Raw genomic sequence first — 17,903 nt, 5'->3', positions numbered from 1 at the left:
ACACTGGCACTAGTCCGATGGTCCCTGACCAGTAAAAATTACCGTTGGGCCAGTAACTTTTTCAGGAATTGACCAGTAAAAGATGGAAACACCGGGTACCTACTGGTAATACAGACAGGTCGGACCAGCAGAAAAAATGGGTTAGTATGCAGCTCTGTATTTATTAGTAAAGTATAAATTTGCTGGGTTCGCAAACTCTTTTGCTATGCACTAGACTATTAAAGGGCACCCAGCCGAATGGGGTCAGCAAAAGTAAAAATATAGTGAGCTCAGCTCAGTCTTGAGTGCTACAGTACGTACAAGTGTACATCTTCATATGAGTTTTTAAAGCAAAACAAGCACACTACCCGTTGGGAAAGATAAATCAAACTACATGTAGAATACATCAAAGTTTTTATAAAGAAAAAGAACAGATAGAAGAAACTCTAATCTTTCCATCAAGAACATTTTTTCTGTTCAGCATAACACAAATGACAAAAATATAAAAAGTAGGGTCTACATGAATTTAAGTCACGAGCTGCAGAGCAGAGCATCTTGTCTATATTTTGTGAACCTCCTACCCAGGTTTGGTTCCCAGGGCCAGAGTTGGCGCTACGGGAAGCTGTGTCCATGTGGAGAGTGGTATACCAGGTTCCTGGATACGTAAATTCTCTCCTAAGCATTTATGCATTTGTATTTATTTTGGAAAAAATGGAATATTGTCATTGGGGGTTGTGTCTGAGAAACTCTCTTGGCATGCTGCATTAAACATAAATATGGGGTTCTAGAGATTCATCTACGCTGAACGAGCATCTGGCATACTATCAGAGTGTATTGATAAGCTAATAAACGGTTCTAAATGAACTCTAGAGGTCTACACCTACAGAGACTCCAACCCCAAGCACCTTCTGATCTGGAGATTCTCCCGCCCGAAACCCCTAGCAAACGGGAGACTCCAACGTGATGTGTGCGAAGCGCAAAGTTCCTAGGGTTCTAGATGTTCTCTGGTGCTATCTTAGGCTTATTTTTTCAACATACGATAGCAATAAGTAAGAAATCCTTTCCACCGGGAGACACAGAGCCAGGGCGGGAGAAATCATATCTCAAGCGGGAGAACGGGAGATTTTGCAAAAATGGGCTTTCGGCGGGAGATCTCCCGTCGAAAACGGGAGAGTTGGAGTCTCTGCACCTAGACTCTAGAGTGAGCCTAGTCTGCTCTGCCTCTGTCTGAGCGTGCTGTGAATCAGTGCGATGAGATTAGGTAATAGAGAAGTTAGAACTAACGCTAAAGTAAGTTGCTTGTTGGATCCCTGTCAGTAAAAAGACAAAGTCATATGAAAAATCAAGAACAGTACAAAACTACATCACAAGCTCATTTGAAGTATTTACAAAGCATATACTATAATTAATTGATCTTCAAATCATCAACGAGGGTAAAAACAACCCACTAATACAAATCACATTCAAGGTACAATGTCTCGTCTTCGCAGCGCCTTGCCCATGCCCCCGCGGTCTGCAGCAGCAGCAGCAGCATGCAGCAGCAGCCAGCAGTGACCCGCAGGTGTACCTCGAGGCCTCGCGGGCCCATTGCAAAGTCATCGCCCCCGCTGCGCTCCGCGGCATCACACTTCAGACTCGCGCTACCTATGAGACAGATTGAGTAGTGCTGCCAACGCTGTGTTGTGTGCATCGGGCAATCTGTTAGCCGCCACATATCGCGATACTCACGATGGTTTCGCGTGGTTCTTGACTCTCGGCATGTTTCGATTGCTGCTTGTTCCTTTTAACCTTCGTCCTTCCACTTTCTCCATCTTCTCCTGGTAATCGTTTCTTCCCACGAGGCATATTATACGATGGAATAACGGGCAAATGACAGGGGAAATATCACAATTATAATTCACGCAACACAAAGAACGCGCTCTGTGGCGAGGGAACATGCACAAAAATAATGCGTGAAGTTTGTATCGTAATTAGCATATGACCTCCAGAGGAAAGGTCGGATTTCCAATTTGATATTTCTTTAAATATTTCCTCTCTGAAATTCAAGGGGTGAAAGTGTACACCTACCAACCTCAATTTCAAAGGTTTCGAATATTTTTGTTTATATTGTATCAAATTCTTGCGGATTTTATGGAATGGTTATCTAAACTTATTTGTCAAAATTGAATGGATTGGCAGTGTTTTTGTACATACCAGTAAGACTTTTTCCCACTGACTCGCGTGTACAAGTACAGCATGCATGCATTGCATGTACTGTGGGAATATGCGTAAATTACGTGCAAAAAGTGTGTGAAGTGGACGTGAAGTGGACGTGCATGTACCGTCAGTGTGTGTGCGTGTGTGGTGCGTCTCTTTTCACTGGTCTGACTGCGAAAAGAGGTAAGAATTTCTCACCTCCTCAACTTTGACATCCACGATGGGAAGGAGGCTTTCGTTATCATCTGCCAAGAATCTTTTTTAAACTTTGTAGTGTGTAGTGAAAACATTTAACTGTTTAGATATTCTTTTCGTGTAGCCGATGCGTCTACCTCACTAAACACTACTAATCTTTTCTTCTCGTGTAGTCCCGTACCATGTATTTTCATGTAATTATGGGGTCATTTGGAGTCACAAAATAGATGCGTGAATGGGGATCACAATGGTGAAATAAATTTACATATATATATCGTTGCACTATGGATAATTGTTGTTGACCCTGGATTAGACACATACTGAAAAACTACAATGTAGGCTTCTGCTTCAAAAGACAAGAATGGTGAACAGGACATTGATATCATCGAATTTTACGTGTCGTGATAGTATTAGTACTACATTGTAGTACTAACTACTAGACTTAGTTAACGTTAGAGTAACTGCGTCAGTAAGCGGCCGTGCAGCTGTTCGCGGCAGGTACAACATACGCGGTAATATACCGCTAAACACTACATTGCACTGTTTATACATGCACACTACACATATACTAACACACTAGCAATCAACAAAAACCAACCGATAAAATGGGCACGATCTCTGACGAAAGTGAAATTTTCTCACCTAAATGACATAATATCGCCGTCTTATCGCATCCAAAATGAAATTTTCGGTACCCTGGTACTTCTTAACATAACAGTTAAGAAACAATGGTCCAAGAAACTTGATTTTTTTGTCGTTTTCTCGATGTTCATGGATTTTGAAAACATATCCTCACGTAAAATAGAAATTAGAACTTTCGCGAGCCGATGTGGGCCGCCATTTTTTTCGGAAAGTGGATGTTATCGAAAAAATTGAGAAAAACACGAGAAAGACATCAACAACACCGCCAGAATTGCGATCTTGTTTGCGGCCAATGCATGTGCGCCCGCTATTTTCACGTGCTTTCGCAATGGGAATTGGCGCTTACGCAATGTTCGCGAGACATGTGAAGGCGTTCAGCTAAAGATCGCGGAGCACGCGTGTATTGCATAGGGATTGTACATCGTGCCGCAAGCAGAAATACTATGTCGCATATCGCCCTTATCGGCGAAAATTGTGCCGGGTTTTGCCCTGGTAAATCATGAAAACTGTGTTGGTCAATGGTATTGGTAAATTTCTTTTATGAAAACAATTGCGTTAATGAATAATCTTGTCTATGATATATGAATTGGTTGAAAATATATTGCCTGATTTGTTTACAAGTTGGAAAAACCCTTAACAATGCTTAAACTGCCGCAAACGGGATATTTTACTCTAGTAGATACACATCTGTATACTATCAGTGGTATCACTGTATGGACAATAATGATAAGGCCAGGGTACCACGTACAATGTCAATGTATATCGGCAGGGTACCTCCTCAACATCGGCACCCTGCGTATCATTTTTTAGCTGTTGGTGTTAGCGTATAGTAGAACGAAAGAGTACGCGTGGGATTAAATTACATAAGCTATGAAAATGATCATAATGACACGAAAAACAAACTCGTAATTCCCATAAACTAACAAACTAAACTAAACATAAACACGGTTCAGTTGCACATCCGCTAAGTAAATTGCGAACACAACACATGACTGTGAAATTCACGTGTAACACCTATTATTGAGGGAGGGGGTGCCGATGGTGAGGTACCCTTTTAAACGTGCAAAGAAAATGCATCGCACGCCCAAAATTCTAAAATGGCGTTATTTCACTCCTTAGATTCAGAATCAACAGGAGTTCAGGATGGTCACGATATTCGAAACTGCAGTATTTTGTGGCATATTTGAGGCAAAACTTAGGCGAAATTGTTCTATAGTTCTACTTTTAGAATGAACAAGCTGCAGATTCTTCTTCAAGGGTGACGATACACTATTGGGACGTACCACAGGGCAGTACCACAGGACAGTACCACAGGGTAGTACCACAGGACAGTACCACACGACTTATCCTGTGGTATTTTGGGACGTACCACAGGACAGTACCACAGGGCAGTACCACAGGGCAGTACCACAGGACAAAACCACAGGAAAGTACCACAGGATAGTACCACAGGACAGTACCACATGACTTGTCCTGTGGTATTTTGGGACGTACCACAGGACAGTACCACACGAATTGTCCTGTGGAATTTTGGGACGTACCACAGGACAGTACGACAGGAATTCCTGTGGTAATTTTCGATGTATACCACAGGAGAGTACCACAGGAACTGTCCAAAATCCCACATGAAAATCATAATTAAGTGGTGCTATTCCACCCAGAAGTACCACACAGCAAATTAAATTCGTAAGTACCACAGAAAAATGCTACAGGATATTCTTTTTTTTTTCTTAACATTTTATACCAGAGGACTATCACATCAGGAGAATATCTAACAGCAGTACCACACAGGAGTACCACGCAGGAAAATTGTAAGGCAGAATCAACTGAAATTTGTAACAAAAATACAAACAAAAAAGCACATATTAATATTCCTCAATTAATTGATAGATGAGTTATGCTGTGAATTATAACAATTGATTTGCCATTACTTATCCTGTCCTATACTCCTACAGTATTACCTATTTAGTGAAAGTGCTGATGTAAACCATGAGAAATTTCATAAGGACTTCTGTGGTACTCCTGTGGTACTCCTGTGGTACTCCTGTGGTACAAATTTTTACATAGCTCATGAATATTCATAAAAAGCACTCTAGATTTTAGAAAATACATATATGACTTAAAAAGTCAAAGTATTAATGATGGAACTTACTTTGAACTTTATGAAAGATTGTCTAATTATGTTATCTTATTCCCAATATCATAGATATTGTTATGAAAGTGTAATTTCATATCTTGATAATAAAGTATAATCGAGTTAGTAACCATGCCTTAATGCTTTACGGATAGACGGCCATATATATATGTACTGATAGGGTCGATGGCTACCTAGGAATAGAATATGACTATAGATCTATTATAGGACTAGATTGGCACTTGGCCATTAGACTCTCGTTTGAGGTTATATGTTAGGAGTAGGACAGGTTATTAAGTAGGGCCATGTTTGTCCTAAAATCCATCACTCACCTATCAGGAATATTCCTTGAAATGTGGCTAAAATTCTCCCAGATTTTTTTTTTTTTGATCTATCCTGTGTGGTACTCTCCTGTGGTACCATGGAAATGCTGTGTGGTACTGCCCTGTGGTAATGCTGTGTGGTAATGATCGACCTGTGGTACTGTCCTGTGGTACTGTCCCAAAATACCACAGGACAGTTCCTGTGGTACTGTTCTGTGGTACTAGTCCTGTGGTACTGCCCTGTGGTACGTCCCAAAATACCACAGGAATTCCTGTGGTACTGCCCTGTGGTACGTCCCAAAATACCACAGGAATTCCTGTGGTACTGCCCTGTGGTACTGTTCTGTGGTACCGGTCCTGTGGTACTTTCCTGTGGTACTGCCCTGTGGTACGTCCCAAAATACCACAGGAATTCCTGTGGTACTGTCCTGTGGTATGTCCCAAAATACCACAGGACAATTCCTGTGGTACTGTCCTGTGGTACTGTCCTGTGGTACTTTCCTGTGGTACTGTCCTGTGGTACCGTCCTGTGGTAATTACCACAGGAGTACCACAGGACTTTTTCGTAAGGGTAGGTGGTACCCTCAATCATACTTGGTAAAAACCCCAATTTTCGGCCGGCCTCCGGAATCCGGACACTGGTCACTTATCACAAGCCAGCAAATTTTACTGTCACAACACATGCATATCACATTGTTTCACATACTGGCACACTCGTTCATCACAGGAAAGTGCCTGAGTCACCTCCTACATTCTAAAATCCATCTAAAATCCCAAATTTTGCTGTCAAAAACGCAGAATTGGCGCAACTTTTCCAAAGCGTGCGCGAATTAGGTCTTGTGTAAAGAATCAGGGTCGCCGAAAAAGCACTAAGTATTGAAAAATTATGCCGTTCTGTTGCGAGATTTTTCGCTTATTGCAAGCTCAGAGTGTGATGGTATCCTCAAAAACACAAAAGAAAAACAAAATCTCCGTACGTTCCGATGCAGTGAATAAATGTACAGGGGCTGAATGCAAGTGCCGAGTAACCAAAATTCGGACATGAACGGGCGCCACAACGTCCCTTATGCAACCTTGCGCCAACAAGGTATGGCGCTGGCTCATTTTTCAACGGCCTTGTGTGTATTGACATTGAACGCGTATAGTGTCCGAATTTTGGATAGGCTGTCCGAAAATAGGGGAATTGACAAGACGATAATATTTAAGGATTTTGTGAAATTTTATAATGTATTTAACAAAATCAATATTGGGAAAATGTAGTTTGATATTGAACATACATACATGTACATTGTTATAGATATTATTTTGTAGAGTATTTTTTGAGTTTAACAAATATTGCAAAAAAAGCTTAAGTGTCCGAAAATTGGGGGTTTGACTGTAGATCTCTAGTTCTAATATTTATGAGAGGAAGATTGGATAATTGATGATCTCTCTCCCTCTGTCTTGCTGTGTCTCATTAGATCATCAAAGTTTCTCGGAGCACCCTAGCGACAACTGAATTGTATGATGAGACTGTACAAATGTAGACAATGGATCTCACTGCTGAACTAAGTGCCCTTCGTCAGCGAGCCGAAAACCTGCTGCAGAGAGCAGAAACGCTCAGGACCAGTGGACAAGACCTTGCTGGCATCGGGAAGGTGAAGAAGAAGATCCAGGCTGAACTGACTTTTATCAAATCGGTGAGTTCCACATTTCCTTTTTCTCTTGGACATACATTATTGTAAGGGAGCCTTCGCAGTGAGTTGTGCCATGCAGGAAGCAGCCAACCTTGATGGTACCGCATTCTTGGTGCCTTACAGCGTGCTCTCTTAAGTGCACGACATATCAGCTCAGATGAGTTGCATATTTTACAGGTGGTATGACATCACATTCCCTCAGCTGAGTCGATTATAGATTTGAGGGGATGCAGGATGTCAAGCTGGTAGCCATGCCCACTCCCGAAATTTGCATACAACACGCACAATCCATCATCCGCATTGCCACTGCAAAAGCTCCATGTTGAACAGAATGCAGATGTGCTAGAACTCTATGTCTGTATAAAGAAAAAGTAATGGTTGTAATGAATGAACAGGAAAAAACAATGTTGTATTAAGTATCGACATTGACATTGGCATGTGTTATTGTGAAAGGATGGTGAAGTGACGCTCGTCAATCTCTGACATAAACGGAGGGAGGAAAAGAAGAGGAAGAAGAAGAAGAAGAAGAAGAAAAAGAAGAAGAAGAAGAAGACGGGAATGTTGCAAGGCAATAAATTCAGATTGCAGAGTTTAAAAAAAGAAGAAAACAAACCAAAACAATGTGTGCGAGACAAATTTCACAAAGGGCACTTGGAACATGTTCTTGGGAGTTGTTCTAAATGAAGATATTGTCAAGAAATCTTTTGTTCAAAAGGTAATTCTGAACACTGTCCCTACCATCTACATTTAATCTAAACCTGATATAAGCATTTCTCATACTGTTAAAGTAGATACGGTATGAGAAATCATAGTGTAGTATGTATGACTGATGAGATCAAATATCTACTTTTAATATAAAGCGGGATTAGATATGAGGGGTCAGAGGCTCAGTCCTTACAGTCATTCCATTGTACTTTGTTTATTTCTTTGATTCTAGTAGTGCCAGTCAATTTACTCTACACACATACAATGGTTACTCTTTTAAGCAGACATTGACAAATCATGGTCCTTGTTTGATCATCTTAAAAATGCTGTCTGTTGTCACCATGCATAATCATCTGTTTTGTTTTGGTTTTTCCTGGCTGTCCCAGATCCCAAAAGGTTTTGAGGAGATTGCTTTAATTTCAGACATGCAAATACCAGACCTGTTTCCTACAGTAGATGCCCTCAGCAGATTGGTAGATGCCCTCAGTAGATTGTGTAGATCACTGGTTGTTGCAGATCTGTTTTCTTAAATAATTACTGCTATTTGAATTATTGTAAGTTGCAATCAGCCAAAAGTGCATGGAAGAATGGGGCTCTTGACTGAATGCAGCATAGGAAAATTGTTCTAGAGTAGAATGGAAAGTGCACTTGCTTAAAGATAAGATTGCATCTCTCCGTAGATACAGGAAGGCAAGATCCTGCCGAAGAAAAACCAATTGAAGAGCACAAATCTCAGCCACCTGGATGCCCTCCTGTACACGGCCGAGTCATTTGGTCATGTGACTGCCCTCCTAAAGCCTGTTTCCCTAGAGACGGACGAGGGCTACTGCACCAATGTGATCGTGGACATTGTGGGTCACAAGGGAAGGTCGTGGGTCAAGGTTACGGCTCGTAAGGCTGAGGCACTGCATCGAATATGGGAAGGTTAGTGTAGTGTAGTGACTTTTCTTCTGCCTCAATTGCCTTTTTGGTCAGGCCACACCAATCAACTCTTGTAACATTTAAGTGCATTATATTCTAAAGGACCCTATTTTGATTAACTAATTTGTTTTTATACTAGTGCAGGGCTGCACGCTAACCCATTTTTCTTCTGGTCCAGCCTGTCTGTCAGACCAGTAGGTACCCAGTTTTTCCATCTTTTACTAGTCCATTCCTGAAAAAGTTACTGGTCCAACAGTGATTTTTACTGGTCAGGGACTGTTGGACCAGTGCCAGTGTGCAGCGTTGCTAGTGTATATAGGACAGATTTTTTGTTTGTTAATAATTTGTATCATTACTTTACAATGTAGCCTTTTGGCTGTTGTGGCAGAACTTTTGATAAATCAGATTAAATGAATGAATGAATGAGTGAATGAATGAATGAATGAATGAATGAATGAATGAATGAATGAATGAATGAATGAATGAATGAATGAATGAATGAATGAATGAATGAATGAATGAATGAATATGAATGAATGAATGAATGAATGAATGAATGAATGAATGAATGAATGAATGAATGAATGAATGAATGAAAATGTGTAATGCACATTCTGATGACTGTAATGGCTGTGATTTTAAGATGGTTGGAATATTCATGAGTACACCTTTGATGCATATTCATGAATTGTCATTTTGATGCATATTCGTAACCTTCTTGACCCTGTCCCCCAGGCGAGGGAGAGTATGGAGAACATGATATAGTCCAGCAGGTGGCTCAGTACCAGGAGGCATCCCATCAGAACCCTCTGCATTTCTCCGCCCCCTCTGTGCACGTGGTCTTCTTCTCCGGAATCACTCAAGCCGTGGCAGGTAAATATTTATATGGCCTGCTGGAGGGTGTGGCTGGGTTGTCCTTCTTTTTTTTTTTGGATGTTGCAGTGGCTGCTGGGTTGTTTTGAGAACATTGCTGTCAAGATTCAGTTGTTAAAATGTGTGAAATTGGTAAAGAAAGAAATTTTGAAGGGAAACTTAATCTGAATACTGGTATGTAACAGAAGCTTTTACATGCTGAAAGGAGGTGACTTGCTGAAACTTGCACAAGTTCCTTTTTTGGGATGAGAATAGGAGAAGGGGCCTGTTTTAGCCAGCCTCAATGCCTTTCTTTGTATATTTAAAAATGTATAAGTGTAGTGTATGTATGTATGAATACGGTTACAACAAAATTTTTATTCCAACAAAGTAAAAATTCAGGTCCCAACATCATCATCTGTATATCTGTATGTACCTGGTACTTTATACTGTTCGGCTGCAACAAAATTTTGATATGACAAAAGAAAAAGCCGGTCCCAAGGACTTTGTTATATCGGTAATTGCCTGTATGCATGAATGAAATCTTTTCCCTGCTTAATTTACACAGATGAGTTGATCGGAATGGGCGTTGTGGTTCACGGTCATATATTCAAAGATGAGAGTCAGCTGAGATTAATTGAGCCTGAGATACCTGTCTTCCAAGCACAAGAGGTAAGCACCAAACTTCACTCTTCCTCCTTGTTATGGATCTGGAGTATGCTTTATCTGTTCATCTGTTTATCTGTTTGACTCTCCATCTGTCTGTCCATCTGTCTGTCTATCTGTCTGTCTGTCTGTCTGTCTGTCTATCTGTCTGTCTGTCTGTCTTGCTTTGTACCTGATTTCCATTTGTTCCTGCAGTAGCCTTCATGCAATGTAAAGTGATAGTATGAGCCTTGCCTTTGGTACTGTGTGCATCAGGGCCACATGATGTTGACCTGAATGTATTATTTAGCACAAAATATGTACCGGTACATGTAGGTCACGAGGTCAAGGTTGAAGAATATCACATTTAAGAGAATGATTTTAGAAACATTTGATGAGATTTGAGGAATTTGGTTCTTGGAAAATCTGATTGAGATGATAGACATCACACCTACATGTGTTCCCCATAGGCAAAAGATGAAGATGCCTGCAATATTTTAATAGTCATATAATTGCGTGAATATGAATACAACTGGTACACAAAGCTTATATGGCAGAAATGGCAATTCTGTAAAATAATTAGAAATGCCCAAAAATGTTATTTCAGGACTTAGAGGAGCCTTGTTTGTTGCAATATCTCATGAAAAGGATGGCGAGACTTGGTGATGTAAAATTGGAGTGAAAAGGGTTTGTCATCTCAGTGCACTTTTTACCAGCTGTCTACTATAATCTACTGTCATGCTGGCATCTCGATCTGTGCTCTTCAACTCACATACAATGTGCTTGATGTGCATACGAGCCCATGCCAGGCCCGACACGTTTGCCCTTCAGCAAGGCACTTTATCCACATTGCTGCTCTCCACCCAGGAGTATAAATGGGTACCCGGTAGGATGAGAAAGCTTATGTTGGTTGATCAGCATATGCGCGCCTGTAAAATGGCTGCGACTGGCTGGAATGCTCCCCAGGGAGTGGAGAATGAGCACTGTTAGTGCTGGTTGGAAATAATGTATCCAGTGACCGGGGTAATAATAGTCTGTAAAGCGCATTGAAACCCTGAAGTGTGTGAAATGCGCTGTATAAAAACCAGCTATTATTATTATTATTATTATTATTATTATTATACTGATTTAAATCTATGGCATGGTTATGGCAAAAGGCAAAACCCTTTTTTCATGGTCCACTGATCAGTGAGGGGTAAACAGAATAGCAAAGTTCATTCCCCTTTCAAAGACACATGAGAACGTCAGCAGAGTGAGGGAGGGTATTGTTCAGTGCATTGTGTGATAGGATGCTCTATGCTCACTGACTCTTTGTGTGTTTGGCACACATACATCATTTGTCAATTCATTCATTCATACCTTTGCAAGAAGTGACTGTGTGCTTGGCTCTGTTCTGCCTCATTGTTGATTCAGCACAGGAAGCAGATGAGAAAGAGCCTTTGTTTCCTCTTTGCCTGTCCTGTGTTTAGGATAGTCCTTTAAGATTGCGTATCCCTTTATGCAAATGCCACAAAATTTTGCATGGTTGTAGTGTCTCCCAACATCTTGTTTAAAATTTTACGATAATGTACAGTATTGTTTTTTGTTTTTTTTTAAGAATTGAAAGACTTACCCTATGTCGCTCAAGAATATGCTCCCCTTCTGCACAAAGAATAGTGGTTTGATTTTTTTTTTTTTAATGGGGGGGGGCTGGTTCCAAATAAAATCTCTGGAAATCTATATTATTTATTTCTCCTCCTACACTATTCCTCATTAAATATGCAGGTAAATGCAAGATGTTAGTTCTATATCAGAAGTAGAGAATTATTATACCAGCAAGTGTTAGTGTCAGTCTAGGAATATGTAGAAAGGTGACTAAATAAAAAATGTCATTTGTCAAACATCTCATTGTCACATCAAAGTATAAAAATGGTACCTGTTGTATAAAATCAGTTATTTCCAAGAAAGACATTAAGTAAGTTTGGTTAGTGTGAAATGCATTGTTGCATTTTATATCCATGTGTCATTTAGATCTTTGGAAAATGAAACGTTTAGACTGCCAATACTAGTTTACTCTGTAAATACTTAGAAGAAAAAAGATCAGTAGCAACAACAAAAAGAGCATCAAAACCAGGTTTCCAAATAAAAGAACAGTGACCTTCAATAATACAAATTCTGTTTGCCTTTGAAGTTTTCATAGTATAAATGATGTATAGCTCAGAGAGTTGGCAAGTGTTTTAATTCATTCACACCCATGGTTAGATCTTGTGCAGTTACTTAAATGTTATGATCTGGTTTCTCCATAATGTGGGTGGGGAAAACACAGTTTGTGTAATGTGCTGTCATGTGCTGTATAGTGCTGTCAAATATTGTGTCTCCTCTTTCTTTTATCAAGGCATTTAAAGTAAACCAAACAATCGTAAATCATGAGGTTCAACAGTCATGAAGCCTTTTTAACAAATTATATTCATGATAACGATAAAAAAAAGAATAGTAAAAACAACATGATACCTTAAGCGGTGATCAGATTGAATTCGGATTAAGATGCCATTTTTGCAGCATGACCTGTGTCGTGACGAAAATTACACATGCTTTTGGTTGCTTCTCAGGATATTGAGGACAGTATACAGATCGCCAATCCCAAGGCAGTCAACCTGGACGTCACGACCATGATCGCCCTGGTGACGGATCTGTGCCATGGAGGGAGCAGCTACTGCTTCAATGAGCCCCTCATCGAAGAGCTGGCCCAACAGGAGAGGACCAGGCCCCTCTTGCCACAGCTTGAGAACTATCTACAAGGTAGGATGATTCACTAATAAGACCTCACCCTTTCCCCTGCACACAAATGATGTGAACATTTCTTTCCTGGAGGTATGCATTGAACACATTTTTCATGGAGGAAACAGCAGTATCAAACAGACCATAAGTTTAACACCGACAGTAGTGCCAACATATTGTTCAGTCCCAGTGGCAGGATTTCATGTAGGTGATCAATTTTTACGCCTCTTATGCTTTCCAGCATATTGTCACCCTCACCATTTACTGGCTTCACTCACTCAGATAAGAAGCTGATAGCCTGCGAGACAGCCGTGACGGACTTTGAGGCCATATTGAAGACCATCGGGGGACCAAGGGAGAAAAAGAGGGCCCAGGACCTCCTGACCAAGCTGACTGTTGTCCCTGACCAGCCATCCACTAGATCCACCAACCTGTCAATCTCCAACAAGATCAAGGAGAGGTCAAAGGTGAGGTGTTGTGATCCATTGAGGACATGTGGGTTTTCTAGACTCCCATTTGCCAAAATCCTTTCAGATATGAAGCTACAAGTATTTTTTTCTTTTTAAATCAAAATTTATCAAGTGGTGCAAGCATTATAGGCCTGTACTGTGCTTCTTGGCTTTTAAAGCACAAACTTCATTGTTTTTGAGAGTTGTGGATAATTTTATGACTTGTTTATTTACTTTAAAGTTTATGATTTCTGTAAGTTTAGAGTGAAGTGTAATATTTGTGCAAATCTTGAAGTTATTAAGTGAGAAAAAGAATAGGGAGAGTTGGTGTATTTAAAGGACAAGTTCACCTTCATAGACATGTGGATTGTATGAATGCAGCAATACTAATAGAACACATCAGCAAGAGTTTGAGAAAAATCGGACAATCCGTTTAAAAGTTATAAAGTTTTGAAATTTCTGCTATTAAGTCACTGCTGGATGAGAAGACTACTACAGCTTGTGATGTCACATGTGTACAACGTTATCAAGAAAGTATAAAGAAAATTCAACATATTTTCACTTTTCTCGCATAAAAAAAGAACACTTGACTTCCCTTTTTCAGAAGGCAAGGGGGAATAATATTGCCCTTAACATACGTCGCTGACGAGTCGAGGAAATGTGCACTTTTTTCAAAAAGTAAGATTTTGTGAAATTCTCTTTATATCTTCCTTATAGCGTTGTACGCATGTGACATCATACACTGTAGTAGTCTTCTCATCCAGCAGTGACTGTGCAGATACTTTAAAAAATCATAACTTTTGAATGGATTGTCCGATTTCCCCCAAACTTTCATTGATGTTTTCTACTAATATTGCTGCATTCACTCAATCCACATGTATATGAAGGTGAACTTGTCCTTTAAACAGATATTCTTCTGATGTGTCCATGTGTGTTTTGTTTTTCTTTGTTTTGTTTTTTTGTTTTTTAGTATGCCACAGGTGAAGATTTCATGCATTTGAAGCATTTTCTCTCTGTTGTTCAAATCTTACTTCATAATTTCATGACTAAATAAAACCCTTCATGTAGCTGATTTATTGCATATCTTTATAGCAAAATGATCAGAAACATCAATGATCATCAATGATCAAACATCCAATTTTGAGCTAACTTGCTCTTGCCAATGCTTGGACATATATACGTCATATATACTATTATTTATAATTCCAATAAGAAACACTCAAAAAAATTAACCTTTGAAGATGTGTACTTAATTGTAATTTCATGTTTCCCGTTCTGTTAGGTAATATTTGGTTCTGGTGATGCCCTAAAGCTGATCACAACGACAGCCAACGAAGCATTTGTCCGGGCAACATCCAAACAGGTATAGTCAATCTTGTGAAAGGGCCTTTGAAGCTCAGATCAAAGAGGTGTATTGATTTGTGGGTGTTTGTGTGTTCAGGCTTTGTCATCAGTTTTGTTTGGGGTCAATTTGTGTAAAGCTAGAGTGGCAGACAGTGTGTTTGAGATTTGTAATTTTGAGAGGGAATGCCCTTATACTTCCATGTGAAGATGAAACACTTAACAGGGGACTTGTATAAATAATTTTATAATATTACTAATATCATCAATGGCAAGTGAGTGACACAGGAAAAAAGCAACATGCTGACCATGCATATTGTGAGGGATATGCTCTATATCATGTCCAGTTTGTATCAGACCACAAAAAAATATATATAATCATGCTAATTCTATAACAGTTCTTCAGTTCCTGTTCATTTTGCTTTTAACAAACATTACTTTGACACCTGCAGCACCGAGATTAATTTTACAAATGCAGCAGTTGCCAATTTGTCACCTTGAACAAGGTAATTGCAGTGTTACAGGTGCCTTTGATAACTTGCCACCACAAACACACATAAGTCATTTTCAATGATTTTCAAAGTTGATGGAGGCAGATTTAGGAGAAGGAGAACTAGATATGATAGGGTCTTTTTTCATCAGTACTAAAATTTACATGCTGCTTGCTCTGTTTTCATGTTTGTCCATTTCTATGAGGAAAGCAGATAAGTTGCATGTGCTTAGTTTTAAAATTAGGGTACATGTCTCATATTGGTCTGTAAAAGGCCATATCTGGGCAATTACCCCCCCCCCCCCCCCCCCCCCCCCCCGAGGACAATTACTTCCCGGCTAAATACTAGTTAATGGTAAGGTAGAGTAAAGATTAGGGTTAGGGTTAGGAGTATGGGTTAGGGTTACGATTAGATTCAGGAGTAGGATTACGATTAGGGCCACGGGGAGGGTCCGGGGTACTTGCCCAGGGGGTAATTGCCCTAGACCCGTAAAAGGCATTTCTAAAAGCATATCCGTCATTACTGTTGGTGATTGTTGAACAAATGTGAATCTTACATGTTCTCTCATTGGCAGGGTGTGAACTATTCTGTGTTCATCCACCAATCCCGCGCCCTGACAGAGAAGAAGCAGCAGAATCCCTCGAAGGCCTCCCCCAGCCAGTCTTCCAACAGCAACAACAACTCGCTCCCCTCCAGCATAGAACAAGGCGAGGGATTGGACAACGACAACACGATAGGCGGCAAAAGTGACCAATTGGATGCCTCGATACTGCAGACCATCAAACCAGCCTCTTCAAGTATAGAGTGATTTCCAATTGTTGCCTAGATAGCAACGGGTCTTTTAATTTGGGGACCAGTATTGAACAACTCAGATATGCATGTTATGATAGAAATAGGAGGATTGTAACAATGCAGTTGTGGTTTTGTCTGTCTCTTCTTTGTAATCCAGTCAGAAAGTAAAATGGGAGACATAAAACGGTGACCTTCCAGTGTTGAGTATGATACTAAGCATCTCTTCAGTTCTACAAAACTTTTGAAAAAAGAACTTCCTTCAAGCATTACAGTACATGTTTCTGAAGAGTTAGGGGCCTCGTGTATTCATTTTTCATGTGTATAATGTCATTTTGCAAACTATTATCCTGGTTGTGCTCAGTATATGGAGAAAAAAAAAGGGAAAGAAATATGAAACAATTCCAGGAAATTTGCAGCAGTAGTTTCTTGGTACAAGTGTATCTCATGCAGTCGCATTGTAAGGGTTTGCATTGAATTATTATGAGCTATGATGCGGTATATGTCGTCATTAGAATGTGCTTGGTTATCAGTTGGGAAAAACTATAGGTTTTATGACTTTTAGGACATATTACATTGAACTACTAATGGATAAAAAAAAGAGACCCTGATATATTGATATGTATGGGATGATGAATTACAATTATTTTTCCTACCTATGTTACTGCTTTCAATATTTACATTCAGTAAAGCCACTTCCCTTGTTAAAAAAAAAAATGAAGCTTTAATATAACATTGTATTTCTGTTATTAATATTACATGCTAATTTCTCTTTCTTAAACACCTTTTGTCCTACCTTTCCAACTAATTTCAGGCATATGCAGTTTTTGTCCAGATATTGTCAATAAGTAATTCAGGATAGATTCAGAGTGGCTGGTCTTTGCTATGAATTGTAATGCCTCTATGACATATCTATTACTTTCCCTTGCTTTTTTTCTTGAAAGGGTTGGACAAGCCTTGTGCCGAGTTGTTGCATGATCTAGTATAATTCTGCAGGTTTATATAGTGGGATATGCAGGGTTATTACTTGAACTCTTTTTTTAGCTGAAAGGGGAAGGCTAGTAACTGATCAGTGGGAATCAGTGGGAATGCTGAGGGATGATTGTTCCAATCCTTGTGGGATTCATTGAAGAGTACATTATATATCTATCGTTGTGTGAAAATTATTTGCTTCAGAACGGTCTCATATTCAAGTAATGTGCAGCCTAATGCCCCGTCACTGACCAGGCATGCTAACCTGGAAACATTAAACTGCACATTACTTGAATATGAGACCATTCTGAAGCAAATAATTTTCACACAACAATAGATATACAATGTACTCTTGAATGAATCCCATAAGGATTGGAACAATCATCTCCCTGCATTTCCACTGATTCCCACTGATCAGTTACTAGCCTTCCCCTTTAATTTCTTTAGCTTAGCTTTTTTTAGCTTAATTTGCCAAGCTTTGGCATCTGCATTCAGTATATCCATTCAAACTTAACGTAATGACATAGTTAGCAAGCCCACTCAGATGAAGTATGCCTCAGTTCCACAGGAATACCATTGTGACACAGTAGGAATTAGGTGAAGTAGGTAATCTCTGACTTTACTGATTCGAGTAGTTACCAGACATTTGTCCTATTTGTCCTATTGGCAAAGAATGCCCACCAACATGCCTGCCAATCAGCGAACAAAGCATGTTAAAGGCATAATTTACCATTTGCAGATGAAACAAAAACCCAGCATTAGTGCTTTATAATAGTTCTAAAATGCGAGTTAGGGATAGAAACAACCAATGTTTGAACTCGTATAATTGATGTTCA

The 17,903-nt window shown here is 39.7% G+C and overlaps 2 protein-coding genes across 2 annotated transcripts in view; one reads left to right on the top strand and one right to left on the bottom strand.

The window, feature by feature from the left end:
- LOC139742635 (protein RCC2 homolog) overlaps positions 1-1,837 on the bottom strand; it is a 28,231-nt gene extending 26,394 nt beyond the window's left edge. The window contains exon 1 of the mRNA XM_071653159.1: positions 1,708-1,837. Coding sequence (XP_071509260.1) covers positions 1,708-1,824 — 117 coding nt within the window. The 5' untranslated portion in view covers positions 1,825-1,837. The remainder of the gene's footprint in view (positions 1-1,707) is intronic.
- A 436-nt stretch (positions 1,838-2,273) lies between these two features.
- LOC139742634 (UPF0415 protein C7orf25 homolog) lies at positions 2,274-16,127 on the top strand. The gene is made up of 9 exons (XM_071653158.1): positions 2,274-2,358; positions 6,930-7,148; positions 8,531-8,774; positions 9,507-9,644; positions 10,192-10,295; positions 12,857-13,046; positions 13,308-13,492; positions 14,757-14,837; positions 15,881-16,127. Exons 2-9 carry the CDS (start codon positions 6,999-7,001, stop codon positions 16,112-16,114), a joined length of 1,326 nt encoding a protein of 441 aa, XP_071509259.1. The 5' UTR covers positions 2,274-2,358; positions 6,930-6,998; the 3' UTR covers positions 16,115-16,127.
- Positions 16,128-17,903: the final 1,776 nt, after the last annotated feature.

This window comes from Diadema antillarum, unplaced genomic scaffold (genome assembly GCF_040938485.1).
Source record: "Diadema antillarum isolate AM-2024a unplaced genomic scaffold, OU_Dant_1.0 seq00001010_RagTag, whole genome shotgun sequence".
Classification (NCBI taxonomy): Eukaryota; Metazoa; Echinodermata; class Echinoidea; order Diadematoida; family Diadematidae; genus Diadema; species Diadema antillarum.
The sequence above is the reverse complement of the archived record's forward strand: the minus strand, read 5'-3'. Positions and strand labels throughout refer to the sequence as shown.